The sequence below is a fragment of the Triticum aestivum genome, chromosome 2B (assembly GCF_018294505.1).
Source record: "Triticum aestivum cultivar Chinese Spring chromosome 2B, IWGSC CS RefSeq v2.1, whole genome shotgun sequence".
Classification (NCBI taxonomy): Eukaryota; Viridiplantae; Streptophyta; class Magnoliopsida; order Poales; family Poaceae; genus Triticum; species Triticum aestivum.
In genome coordinates, this window is record NC_057798.1 from 119890585 (window position 1) to 119904456 (window position 13872).

At 43.5% G+C, this 13872-nt stretch overlaps 1 protein-coding gene across 1 annotated transcript; it reads left to right on the forward strand.

The window, feature by feature from the left end:
- Positions 1 to 3957: 3957 nt before the first annotated feature.
- Positions 3958 to 5049, forward strand: LOC123039086 (uncharacterized). Its single transcript, XM_044462382.1, has 3 exons — positions 3958 to 4202; positions 4374 to 4545; positions 4705 to 5049. Exons 1-3 carry the CDS (start codon positions 3958 to 3960, stop codon positions 5047 to 5049), a joined length of 762 nt encoding a protein of 253 aa, XP_044318317.1.
- The last annotated feature ends 8823 nt before the right edge of the window (positions 5050 to 13872 follow it).

Here is a 13872-nt window from a genome sequence, read left to right on the forward strand (position 1 = left end):
TGTCCACCTACCTATATGCGGTATTTACCTGTCGTTCCAAGTAAATTTGCATGTGCCAAACTCTAAACCTTCAAATAATAATTTGTTTTGTATGCCCGAATCGCTCATGTAGCGACTAGGGGCTGTCAGTATCTTCCATGCTAGGTGGGTTATTCTCAAGATGAGTGGACTCCGCTCATCATGCATGAGAAAAATGGCTGGTAACCGGGATGCCCAGTCCCATGATCAAAAGATCAAAATCAAATCAAAAATATTTGCAAACAAAACTCCCCTAGGTTTGATGTTAGTTGGAGGCACCCGTTGTTTTGGGCAAGCCATGGATTGATGATTGTTGGTGGAGGGGGAGTAAAAACTTTTACCATTCTGTTTGGGAACCACCTATAATGTATGTAGTATGGAAGATATTGGGAACTCTTGGTTGTTATGTTGACAATGAGATCATACCTCTCAAAATTATTTATCTCTATTTCAAAATTGAGCTCTGGCACCTCTGCAAATCCTTGCTTCCCTCTACGAAGGGCCTATCTTTTACTTTATGTCTTTTACTTTATGCAAGAGTCAAGGAGATCTTCACCTTTCCCTTTTTCATTTTATCCTTTGGCAAGCACCTCGTGTTGGAAAGATCCTGATATATATATATATATATATATATATATATATATATATATATATATATATATATATATATATATATATCCAATTGGATGTAAGTTAGCATGAACTATTATTGTTGACATCACCCAAAGGTGAACACGTTGGGAGGCAACACTATAAGCCCCTATCTTTCTCAGTGTCCGATTGAAACTCCATAACCATTAGTATTGCGTGACTGTTAGCAATTGTAGAAGACTATATGATAGTTGAGTATGTGGAGTTTGCTAAATCAAAGCTATGACAAAGATCCTTCCTGAAAATAAGATGAATTGTAATTGTTTGATGACTAAGAATGAAGTTTGCTAGTTTTCAAGAAAGTTTATGGTCTATGCTTTAACATGTGAATAACTTGTTACTTGATCTTGAGAAGTTTTATGAGATGAACTACTGTTATGACATATAATCATGCTAGAAAAGGTGACTGAATTATCATTGATCAAACTTGTGCACCTGCTAGCATTCATACTTCATAAATTCTTTCTTTTATTATTTACCTACTCAAGGACGAGTAGGAATTAAGCTTGGGGATGCTGATACGTATCCAACGTATCTATAATTTATGAAGCATCCATGCTATTTTATTATATGTTTTGAATGATTACGGGCTTTATTATACACTTTTATATTACTTTTGGGACTAACCTACTAACCGGAGGACCAGCCCATATTGCTGTTTTATTGCCTGTTTCAGTATTTCGAAGAAAAGGAATATCAAACGGAGTCCAAATGGAATGAACCTTCGGGAGCGTGATTTTTGGAAAGGATATGATCCGGGAGACTTGGAGTTCAAGCCAGGGAAGGCTCGAGGAAGCCAGTAGATAGGAGAGCGCGCCCACCCCCTGGGCACGCCCCCTGTCTCCTAGGCCCCTCGAGGCTCCCCTGACCGACTTCTTTCGTCTATATAAGTCCATGTACCCTAATAACATCAAAGACGAAGATAGATCGGGAGTTCCGCCGCCGCAAGCCTCTGTAGCCACCAAAAACCTCTCGGAATCCCGTTCCGGCACCCTGCCGGAGGGGGGATCCCTCACCGGTGGCCATCTTCAGCATCCCGGTGCTCTCCATGACGAGGAGGGAGTAGTTCACCCTCGGGGCTGATGGTATGTACCAGTAGCTATGTGTTTGATCTCTCTCTCTCTCTCTCATGTTCTCTCTATGGCACGATCTTTATGTATCGCGAGCTTTGCTATTATAGTTGGATCTTATGATGTTTCTCCCCCTCCACTCTCTTGTGATGAATTGAGTTCCCCTCTTGAAGTTATCTTATCGGATTGAGTCTTTAATGATTTGAGAACACTTGATGTATGTCTTGCCGTGCTTATCTGTGGTGACAATGGGATATCACGTGCCACTTGATGTATGTTTTGGTGATCAAATTGCTGGTTCCGCTCATTAACCTATGCAAAGAGGTTGGCACACGTTTTCGTCTTGACTCTCCAGTAGAAACTTTGGAGCACTCTTTGAAGTACTTTGTGTTGGTTGAATAGATGAATCTGAGATTGTGTGATGCATATCGTATAATCATGCCCATGGATACTTGAGGTGACAATGGAGTATCTAGGTGACATTAGGGTTTTGGTTGATTTGTATCTTAAGGTGTTATTCTAGTATGAACTCTTGAATAGATTGATCCGAAAGAATAACTTTGAGGTGGTTTCGTACCCTACCATAATCTCTTCGTTTGTTCTCCACTATTAGTGGCTTTGGAGTGACTCTTTGTTGCATGTTGAGGGATTCTTATATGATCTATCTATGTTATTATTGTTGAGAGAATTTGCACTAGTGAAAGTATGAACCCTATGCGTTGTTTCCTACCATTGCAATACCGTTTACGCTCACTTTTATCATTAGTTACCTTGTTGTTTTTATATTTTCAGATTACAAAAACCTATATCTACTATCCATATTGCACTTGTATCACCATCTCTTCGCCGAACTAGTGCACCTATACAATTTACCATTGTATTGGGTGTGTTGGGGACACAAGAGACTCTTTGTTATTTGGTTGCAGGGTTGTTTGAGAGAGACCATCTTCATCCTACGCCTCCCACAGATTGATAAACCTTAGGTCATCCACTTGAGGGAAATTTTCTACTGTCCTACAAACCTGTGCACTTGCAGGCCCAACAACGTCTACAAGAAGAAGGTTGTATAGTAGACATCAATCATCTAAATAATGATGTCATTTTGTGGAAATAGGATTGGATACTTGTAATCTTGTTTGGATGAAGGATATGACTATAGCTTGAGGGTCTACAAACCTGCTTCACATCTACTTTGATGAATTACCCTCCTCGTGGCATGATCTTGATAAAAAAGAAGGCATCATAAAATTTCATAATAGTTTATTATCAGTAGTTAGATAATGCACATAAATGAGATTTTGAGTGTCATATGGAGCATGGAGAATTAGGGGTGTGAAAAATAATATTACCAACATAGTGTAATGGCCATGTACCTACTCGATTTGAGGCATAAATGTACTAGTTCATGTCAATGCTCTATATGGTAATTGTCGAGCAAGCACACTTGTTGGAGGCGTAGATGTCGTTGAAGTGGTACCAGCACTAGTGCGCGGCCGAAAGTTATTACTTACTTGGACTACATAACTAAGTCTGGAAGTAAGTATGCGGTGGTGAATACAATGACTACATACCACTAGGTCATAAAGCAACAATAGTCATCCAACCTGCTGTATATATGGAATAACATACAATACATGTGTTGCAAAAAATGGGCAGAACTTATCCACACAGTGCATATGAATTGTAGTTTAATTGCTTGTATATATTAGTAGATTTGTAATTTTCGATTACCACTACATCATGAGATAATATTTGTAGTATGTTATTTATTGATATTTTCTTAACGCGGTTATGGGACGTTGTACATGTTTGAATACCAATCCAACTTTAGAAAACATTAAATGCACAATTAATTTTGCAATATGTAGCTAAAAAATATATGCATGCATGCCCTATGGCTTATTATACAATCACATAATGTTTTCGTCACCTAAAAAAATTCTCGATCGATTCTGAGCAAATAATTAATTATAAAGAAATTCTATAATTATAGGATGCATTAATGGGCTAGCTAGCACCACCATGCATATCTACGTAGAGAGTGAAAGGTTGTAAATGGACTCCAAAGTTAGAGATGAGCACAGTGATGGCCGGAAGGCTGCAACATGCTCATCCTGGCCGATCCTCCCCTATAAATCCACGCCTTCATCCTTCCTTTCAACTCACCAAAAACAAGCAACTTCTCTTTTCCTCTGCTAGTTTTACCCTTCGAACGGCAATGGTTCGCAAGAAGGTGCCCCTCCGGTACATCGGCGAGGACTCCACCCGTCGTCGTACCTACGAGACACGTCGCAACTACCTAACGAAGAAGGTGGGCGAGCTAGGCATCCTATGCAACACCAAGGCATGCGTTCTGGTGTATGACGAGGGCGCATCGGAGCCGTATGTTTACCCGTCCCATGCCGAGGCGGTGGAAATCCTGAATCGGTACAAGGCCATGCCGAACATGCCACAGTTCAAGAAGACGACGAGCCAGGAGGAGTTCCTCACCAAGTGCCTCGCCAAGCTCCAGCACCAGGCCAACAAGCTCCAAAGCGAGCGTGAGGACCGTGACATCAGGGCCCTCCTGCACAAGGCCATGCTCGGTGGCAACCTTAACGCCGAGGAGGTCGCAAGTGTTGGCTGTACGTCGGGGGAGATCCACCAGAGCCTCGTTGAGCGCATCGCTAAAACCAACCCGCAGCTGCCGGTCTTCCAGCCCCAAGTACCATACGTCACCGGCGGCGTCAACATGGGGCCTCCGTCGATGTATCAAGCGTCGTCGCAGCAGCAGGCGGGCGGGCAGCCATCGTTCTTCCAGCCCCAGGCGCCATACATCACCGGTAGAGCCAACATGGGGCCTTCGTCGATGAATCAAGCGTCGCCGCAGCAGCAGGCGTGCGGGCAGCCACCGCTTTTCCAGCCCCAGGCGCAGTATCAAGCGCCGCCGCCGCAGCAGGCGGGCAGGCAGCTATCGGTCTTCCAGCCCCAGGCGCCATACATCGCTGGCAGCGCCGACATGGGGCCTCCGGCGATGTATCAGGCGCCGCCGCACCAGCAGGAGGGCTGGAAGCCACCAGTCTTCCAGCCCCAGGCGCAGTACGTCACCGGCAGCGTCGACATGGGGCCTCCGCGGATGTATCAGGCATTGCAGCAGCAGGAGGGCTGGCGTAACTTGGTGAGATCCGACGAGGACCATAGCGCCCTGGTCTATAATGGAAATGGCTACAGTACTGGTGGCCACGACGGCGTCGGCACCAGCTCGAGCGCCAGCTTCCCCCTCGATGATATGATGTCATTCTTGGACGATATGGAGTTCGAGTTGTCGTGAGGCGCCGATCATGGAGCATCTTCTTCGTGTCGTTTTGCTCCCATATGTGAGGAGAGGATCCTCATGCGCAGTGCATGGTCATGCGTCTCGTCTCATTTTATTTAGTTTTGGCATGGTTAAGATGCATGAATGGCATCGTTAATAAGGATAGAAATTCGGTCTTGGTAATGCTCTTGGAGCCAAGGCATTTCATTCCGGTTGCTGAAATTTTTATTCTGGATATCTTCTTTTGTTGAAATTTTTATTCTGGATCTCTTCTTCCATTGTTGTTTGTTTGACCTCTATTGTCCATTTGGTGTAACTAGTACTCCCTCTGTAAACTCACATAAGACTATGTAGTGATCTAAATGGTCTTTGTATCAACATGTTCTATAGGCATACCCTGCATAGCTGTGTATTACGGCACTTTATTAGCCACTAATAGTTACCTGAGTGATGCTATCAGGGAAAATGTTTGATATGTCATGGTCAAAAATCTAATGTTTGATTTGTAGCGAAATCCAAGAACAACATAGCTATTTTGGTCGTATGTTGTGAAATGAGAAGTACTATTGTATATACACTTTCTTTTTCCGTGTCTAGATTTTTTATTTTTCTGGTGAGAAAGTTTTGAAGATGTAAATGTCCTAGAGCAAGGTGAATGTGCTGGATGTTCATATTTGCCAAGATAAAGATGTGTAACTACATGTTGACAGTTTGTCCGATGTGACCAATATTTTTTCTTTTCATGTATCTAATTTTGTCTTGGTCGCATGGAAAAAATATTTCAATCCGAAACCGAATCGGAAAAGCCTTACATGGATTACAAGACTAAAAAAGTCAAACAAATTGAAGAGAAGAAAAAAGAACTAGACAAGTCGCATAAGGAGAAAGAAACAAAAGGGGAGAAGGGTTATCTTGTCTAAAGTTACATATCTCTTGATCCATGTAGTAATCCTTTTCGTGGTTCGACGTATGGTATCACTGGCAGAGCTATGGATGCCCAAAAAATCAGGTCATTCTTGGCTTACCAAATCCGCCAATAAAGGATGAAGATGGCATATAGAAATGGATTTCACATAAGGATCAATGAAACCATTTGGTGAAAGCAAACTCTACACTGTCGGTGTTGAATTCTCTGGATTTCCCCATGCCATAAATCCGATGCATTCCTCATTTGTTAGGGTTATAGCTTCTATCATCTGCTTTATCACCTTGAGCTCAGTCTCTGTAATGTGCGTGAATTTGGTATGCTGGTTGAAGACATGCGCAAGGACATATGATGTGGAACAAAATTTATATCCTATTTCAAGGACAGATGCTAAATATCATTTTAGGGAAATGCCAAACACCATGTTGTTAAATTTCTTCCGCTAACTATAACTATACATAATGATCCACACACACACATGTTGATCATATAGTACATTGTTCTCTTTAATAATGCACATGCGTGTAATAATATGATTTTCTGGAACTTCTTATAGTAATTGGTAGAGCTTGTCTACACCTGGCTGGTTGCGACATGTATATACATTGACAGGGGGCCAATTGGCCTTGGTTTTGCACAACTTGGTTACTGATGTCTGCTAGAACTACTTCGGTATTTCCTCGAAAAGGAAGGGATGATGCAGCACAACAACGGTAAGTCTTTTCCTCAGTGATGAGACCAAGGTTATCGAACCAATAGGAGAATCACACAACACAACATAAATAGCCCCTGCACACAATCTGCTCAAGAATTAGTTATGTGCAGAATCCGTGAGAATTTGTAGTTTCGTTCCTTTTGGTTGACATATTCTTAAAGTTTTGCCCGAGGTGTGTGTTAAAATGTCTATAATACCATTAAATTGATTTATGTGTTGATTAATTGATATGAGTTATTTCCCTTAACCTAAACTCGGAGTTCGAGATCGGTAGAATATTACTTTTTTCGTGGCTCAGTAGAACGTTACTTATAAGTATTTCAAAAGAATCATAATTGCCATTGATTATTGTTCGATCAAACTCACGCCGATAGTTAACGGACATCTAAAGGACTCCATCATAAATATTCTATAAAAATAAAGCATATGAAAGTTTCTTTTCAATAAATGTTAAATCATATTGGAGACGTTAACTATTACGAGGATTAATAAATAGTCTTCAACTACCTCCATTCGAACATTACTGACGTGGTTTGAACAAAAACCACACTAGTTACTTCTGAATGGACGGCCCTTTATTTTTCGTTGTTAGCTACATTATGATCTTCCATGGAGTTGAAATTTTTTTCACTATGGGTGTGGGGGGGGAAGGGCACCTTGATCTTAATGAAAATACCGATGACGTGCTTTGGACCCTGAGTAAAACTAGGAAATCCAGTACCTAGTCTATTTATCAATGGCTTGAGCAAAGAGTCCATTACAAGCGGATCTAGCTAGAAAGCCAAGATTCCTTAAAAAATTCAAATTTTCAGGTGGCAATTGTGCACTTATTTTTATCTTGACAAGGCAGAACTTGTGAAAATGTACGGTGTATGGGATCCCATATCGGTTCCTTTTGTGATCAAATTAAATGACCCAACACTTGTTCTTCATTTGTTAATTGTGATTATCATGTGGTTTGGGCCTTTGGGGGTGTGTTGGGATCAACAGTGGGTATTTGATGCTATCCCACTTTTGGCTTTTATATGTTTACAATTTTTGTTCTTTGTTGGGCTACCTGAATTGTGTATAATAGAGTGACTTATGAGAATCTACTAGTGTGTAGTCTCCTTGATATTGATTTTACCCTTTAGTCTCTCTTGCTTCACTAGACATGCCTTCGGAAGGAGGAAGATGAGGAACTTATACGTGGTGGGACTAAGAGCATGATTGGTTTGATGCCAAAAATTGGCATGCCAACATTTGACAAATGTCAAATATTGGAAAGTGTTTGCTTGGTTACCAATTTAACTTGCCAACCTTAAAGAAGTAGCCAAATTTTGGCAACTTTTGAAATTACCAATTGTTGGCTTGCCAAGTATTGGCAATGCCAAATGTTGACATCAAACCAATTAGCCTCGAAGCAAATGATAGAACATGTAGTTGCTATTGTTGGCCATGCTCATGGGACCACGCATATGAACAACAAAGATGATGTTTAGCCTGGTTCGATTGTGTGAAGGATCTGATGTCAAGATCTTTTATGCTCTCTTGTTATCTTAGGTTTGAATCTCATACTTTGTTATAATCCTGCAACTATCTTTCGTCATAGCTCAAAACTAATTTTGTTAATGCTTATAATTTTTTGCACCATAATGGGTGCTCGAGAGCGAGCACTCAACATTACATTCCTATTAGTCCTCCAAGTCACTACCTTCATTCTCATCCCCTATGTTGTTTTCTTAACGGGTTTATTTTTGTGGCATGGGGCCTTACATGCTTTATCGCCTAACAATGCTTGGTTTGAGGGTGATATGTCACTAGGGGGTCCGCTCTAGATCCATGCCAGAATAAGCTTCAGCGCTCGAGTTCATCGACGAGCTGCGTGATCCTCCCCATAGTAGCATGCGGCTCCCTCGCCCTTGCGCTAGAGTGATGTAGGTCGATCAGCCGCTCGGGTTGTGGCTGTGCATGTGCTGGTGCTGTAATGGTGTCATGTGCACTACTAGAAAAACCCCTACTAATGGCGCACCTATTATGGCCATTAATGGCGCATCTGTGGTGCGCCACTAACAGCATGCCATTAGTAATTTTTACTAATGGCGCACCAGTGGTGCGCCATTAGTATCTGGTATACTAATGGCGCACCACTGGTGCGCCATTAGTATAGGCCACGGTGCGCCATTAGTATGCCTCCCAGGGGCCAGGTGCTTTGGATACTAATGGCGCACCACAACTGGATGCGCCATTAGTAACTGCGGCATACTAATGGCGCACTTTCCTGTGATGCGCCATTAGTCATGCGCCATTTTGAATCTAGATCTGGATCGTGATTCTTTGCCCATTTTTTGCTCGTTTTTTTTTCTTGTTTTTTGGCACGACAATATTCTCAAATTTTGTTCCTGTTGTTTTTGGATCTTGTTGCCATGGTCTTTTGCCGGAGAGGAGGAGGAGGAGGTCGCTGGAGAGGAGGGAGGAGGAGCTCACCGGAGAGGAGGGAGGAGGAGCTCACCGGAGAGGAGGGAGGAGGAGCTCACCGGAGAGGAGGGAGGAGGAGCTCACCGGAGAGGAGGGAGGAGGAGCTCACCGGAGAGGAGAGAGGAGGAGCTCACCGGAGAGGAGGGAGAAGAAACCATGAGGGGAGGGGAGGGGAGGGGAGGAGGGAGGAGGGAGGAGGGAGGAGGAGGTCGCCGGAGAGGAGGGAGAAGAAACCATGAGGGGAGGGGAGGGGAGGGGAGGGGAGGGGAGGGGAGGAGGGAGGAGGGAGGAGGGAGGAGGGAGGAGGAGGTCGCCGCAGAGGAGGAGGAGGAGGTCACCGGAGAGGAGAAGTATGGTGGAGGAGAGAAGGGAAGATGAAATGAAGAGAGGAGGAGAGGACCAGCCATATATACGGCATACTAATGGCGCACCGCGGGCAGGTGCGCCATTAGTAATTTTTTTTATTTTTTTGATTTATTTTGAATTTTGAAGGCGGGAAGATACTAATGGCGCACCATGGTCAGGTGCGCCATTAGTAATTTTTTTATTTTTTTGACTTATTTTGAATTTTGAAGGCGGGAAGATAGTAATGGCGCACCATGGGCAGGTGCGCCATTAGTAAGTTTGAATTTTTTTGATTTTTTTTGCCTCTCTAGATCTTAAAAGCCCCGTATCTTTTTTTCTGTTAGGTTTTTGAGGATTTTGAAAATGTTTAATGGGGTTCCCCCGGTTAAATTTGGATGTAACTTTTCGAGTAGATGATTTTTCATATAAAAAACTTTTTCATCCGAGTTAGTATGCAAAAGTTATGCCCATTTTTACAAATTCTCGCGAGATTTTGCAAATGAAGTCAAAATTCATATTTGCAAATTTTCCCAACAACTAGGCCACATATCACATGGGAAACTTATTTTCTTTTATTTTTTTGACATTTTTATCATTTTGTTTTATTTTTTTTAAAACTGAAAAGGCGATCCGGGGGGGGGGGGTGCATTCGGTGGAAGTAGTGGCCAAGGTTACTAATGGCGCACCGTGGCATGGTGCGCCATTACTAGTTTAACTAGTAATGGCGCACCACACCCACGGTGCGCCATTAGTATGTTTGGACAGGCGCACTAGTTCAAAAAAAAATTTGGTACTAATGGCGCATCGTAGGCAGGGTGCGCCATTAGTAGTTTCAACACTAATGGCGCATCAGAAGGTGGTGCGCCATTAGTATATACTAATGGCGCACCACATGTCTGGTGCGCCATTAGTGTCATTTTCATCTATAGCCCTTTTCCTAGTAGTGGTGGGTGAACGTCGAGTTCCTCGCGCCTCGCGTCTTGTTCCTTAGGCACGGGTGGAAAACCTTCCCCCACGCCCACTATCTTGCAGAGGGGCATGTCCTCCGCTTCAAGTTGGTGAAGACTAACACGCTCTCCATCAAGATCTTCGGACCTTCAAGCGCTCGTCTTGGGTGCTGCGTGCAAAGCTCGAGTGACGCGAAAGCTCCTCCTCGAGCGACAACGACAAGGAGGGCACAGACGGTGAAGACGGCGACGGTGAGCCCCCGGTCGTCCAGTCTGAACATGGCGAGTCAGATTCCGGCTGAACGCCGGCCGCACCATCATCACCAGTTGAGCGCTGGCAGCACCATCATCACTAGCTGAGCACCGAAAGCAATGGCAGAGAATGTTCTACTAGATTGTTCTCCAGAAAGCACATGCTCTGAAGCTCCTAATCACTGTATATGTTCTACTACATTGTTCTCTACAAAAAGCAACACATAAAAGATTCCTACAGTTTGCGTGGAAAAGATTCCATAATTGAATTGTCGCTCTATGAGAAACGGAAATTTGAGAATATAGAGAACACTTTGGACTTTTTTTAGGAAGACAATTCCATGCATACTTATTGTAGTCATCAATAACACTTAAATAGTATGTGGCAGTGACCAATAATGGAAGAATGTGTTGGCCCCCTAACATCATAAATGACGAACTTGCTGACGTGGACACGCTTACATATTTAGGATAACCAAGATGACGAATCTTTGCTTTCTTACAAGCATACTATGGCTCGCTATATGGCTCACCTGAGCATGGAAGCTTTGTCACGCTCAATATGCGACCCTATCCAAAAGGAACTCGAAGGTCCCACCAAGGATAGACCCGCATATTGAAACGCTTTTGCAAGGTGGATATCATTACATCAACATTACATAATAGATGGGGATACATACAAGAGGCATAGAATGCCACACGAATACAACATCACAATACATAAGATCACCATCCGACTACGGATGAAACACAAACAGAAACTCAAACGACATCCACCCTGCTAGCCCAGGCTACCGACCTGGAACCTATCCCCTGATCGAAGAAGCAGAAGAAGAACTGCAAGACAAGCAAACATCGCTCTTGCGTCATGATCATCGCATAACCTGTACTTGCAACTGTTGTTGTAGTAATCTATGAGCCACAAGGACTCAGCAATCCCATTACCATGGGTATCAAGACTAGCAAAGCTTAAAGGGAAAGGAAGGGGTAAAGTGGTGAGGTTGCAGCAGCGACTAAGCATAATATGGTGGCTAACATACGCAAATAAGAGCGATAAGAGAGCAAAGGAACGGTCGTGAAGCTAGCAATGATCAAGAGTGATCCTGAACTCCTACTTACGTCAAACATAACCCAGAAACCGTGTTCACTTCCCGGACTCCGCCGAAAAGAGACCATCACGGCTACACACACGGTTGATGCGTTTTAATTTGGATCTGGTGTCAAGTTGTCTACAACCGGACATTAACAAATTCCCATCTGCTACATAACCGCGGGCATGGCTTTCGAAAGTTTATACCCTGCAGGGGTGTCCCAACTTAGCCCATGATAAGCTCTGGCGATCAACGAAGGATATTCCTTCTCCCAGGAAGACCTGATCAGTCTCGGAATCCTGGTTTACAAGACATTTCGACAATGGTAAAACAAGACCAGCAAAGCCGCCCGATGTGCCGACAAATCCCGATAGGAGTCGCGCATACCTCGTTCTCAGGGCACACCAGATAAGTCAAGCTACGAGTAAAACCAGACCTCAAGTTGCCCCGAGGTGGCCCCGCAGGTTGCTCATTTTGGACCAACACTCGAAGGAGCACTGGCCCGGGGGGGGGGGGGGCTGAAATAAAGATGACCCTCGGGCTCCGGAAACCCAAGGGAAAAAGGGCTAGGTGAGGCAAATGGTAAAACCAAGGTTGGGCCTTGCTGGAGGAGTTTTATTCAAAGCGAACTATCAAGGGGGTCCCATAAATCACCCAACCGCGTAAGGAACGCAAAATCCGGGAACATAACACCGGTATGACGGAAACTAGGGCGGCAAGAGTGGAACAAAACACCAGGCATAAGGCCGAGTCTTCCACCCTTTACCAAGTATATAGATGCATTAATAATATAAGAGATATTGTGATATCCCAACAAAATCTTGTCCACCATGGAGCAATCTTCAACATCACCTGCAACTAACAACGCTATAAGAGAGGCTGAGCAAAAGCGGTAACATAGCCAAACAATGGTTTGCTAGGAAGGGTATCAAAGGTTAGAGGTTCATGGCAATTTGGGAGGCTTGATGAGCAAAAGATAGGTAGCGCAGCAAAGCGATAGAACGAAGCAACTAGCATAGCAATGATAGTACTGAGATCCAGGGTAGCGGTCATCTTGCCTGAAATCTCGCTAGGAAGAAGAACGAGGTCCATGAAGAAGACGAGCGGACGTGGTCGAACGAATCCTCACAACTCCGGAACAAAACCAAAGTTAACGAGAGAAGCAACCCGGAAAGAAGCAAACAACATGGTAAACACACAAGCATAATTATGGCACGATGCACAATCAAGTATGATGCATGTCCGGTATAATAATACATGGCATGGCAAAGTGCAACAAACAATAGTACAAGTTAAGTGGAGCTCAATATGCAACGAGTTTCATATTGATGAAACACCACATCAATTATTTAGTGCTCTCTCGGTCATGTACCAACAATATTAAATGTTGTTAAACATGGCAAGGGGTAAAGCATAATGAAACTACCTATCTAGGCAAGTTTAAATGAGGCCGGAAGTGACAAACAACAATTTCGGAAAATCCCCATATCCATAGTTTAAATTTTGTACTGTTCTGCCCTAAACACAATTTTAATGTTGTTAAACAGGAAAATAAAGTGCACCACGTTAAACTAGGCATTTTTCCACCCCATTTACATATAAAGTTTATTTAAAACCGAGCTACGATTATTTAGTTATGAAACAAAGCATTTTAGCATGGCATTTTAGCAAATTAATGCAAACAGCAATTTAAACATTTTAAACATGGATGGAAGTAGCATATTATGAAACTAGATGAAAAACTAAGCATTTTACATGTTTGAATCATGTTAATCCGATGCATGGTTTGTGAGTTATTAAATGCATGAAGTTTAGGGTCCAAACTGTAACTATGCAGCTTTTGGGATAAATGGCAAAATTCGTAGGGCACAGAAAAAAAATATGCGTGGGTCGAATCTGGCTGGCCCAGCAGTGCACAGGAGAGGGACTAGAGGGGGATGCTCACATTGGGCCTGGAGGCCGAATCCAGAGCCGGGCCAAGGGCGCTGGGATGAGGCAGGACGCGATCAACGTGGCTGGGACGAGCGGAGCTACTCTGCTCGAAGCAGAGCGAGCAGAGGCCAGCGACGATGGACCTGGCAAAGGGCAGCGCGCCGGCGTGGGGTA

Excerpts from the sequence above, each read along its gene's own strand:
- LOC123039086 (XM_044462382.1), top strand. The coding sequence starts at position 3,958 with ATGGTTCGCAAGAAGGTGCCCCTCCGGTACATCGGCGAGGACTCCACC. Across the intron at positions 4,203-4,373 it reads AACATGCCACAGTTCAAGAA|GGAGATCCACCAGAGCCTCG; the intron begins GACGACGAGCCA and ends CTGTACGTCGGG. Across the intron at positions 4,546-4,704 it reads CATCGTTCTTCCAGCCCCAG|CCCCAGGCGCCATACATCGC; the intron begins GCGCCATACATC and ends TCGGTCTTCCAG.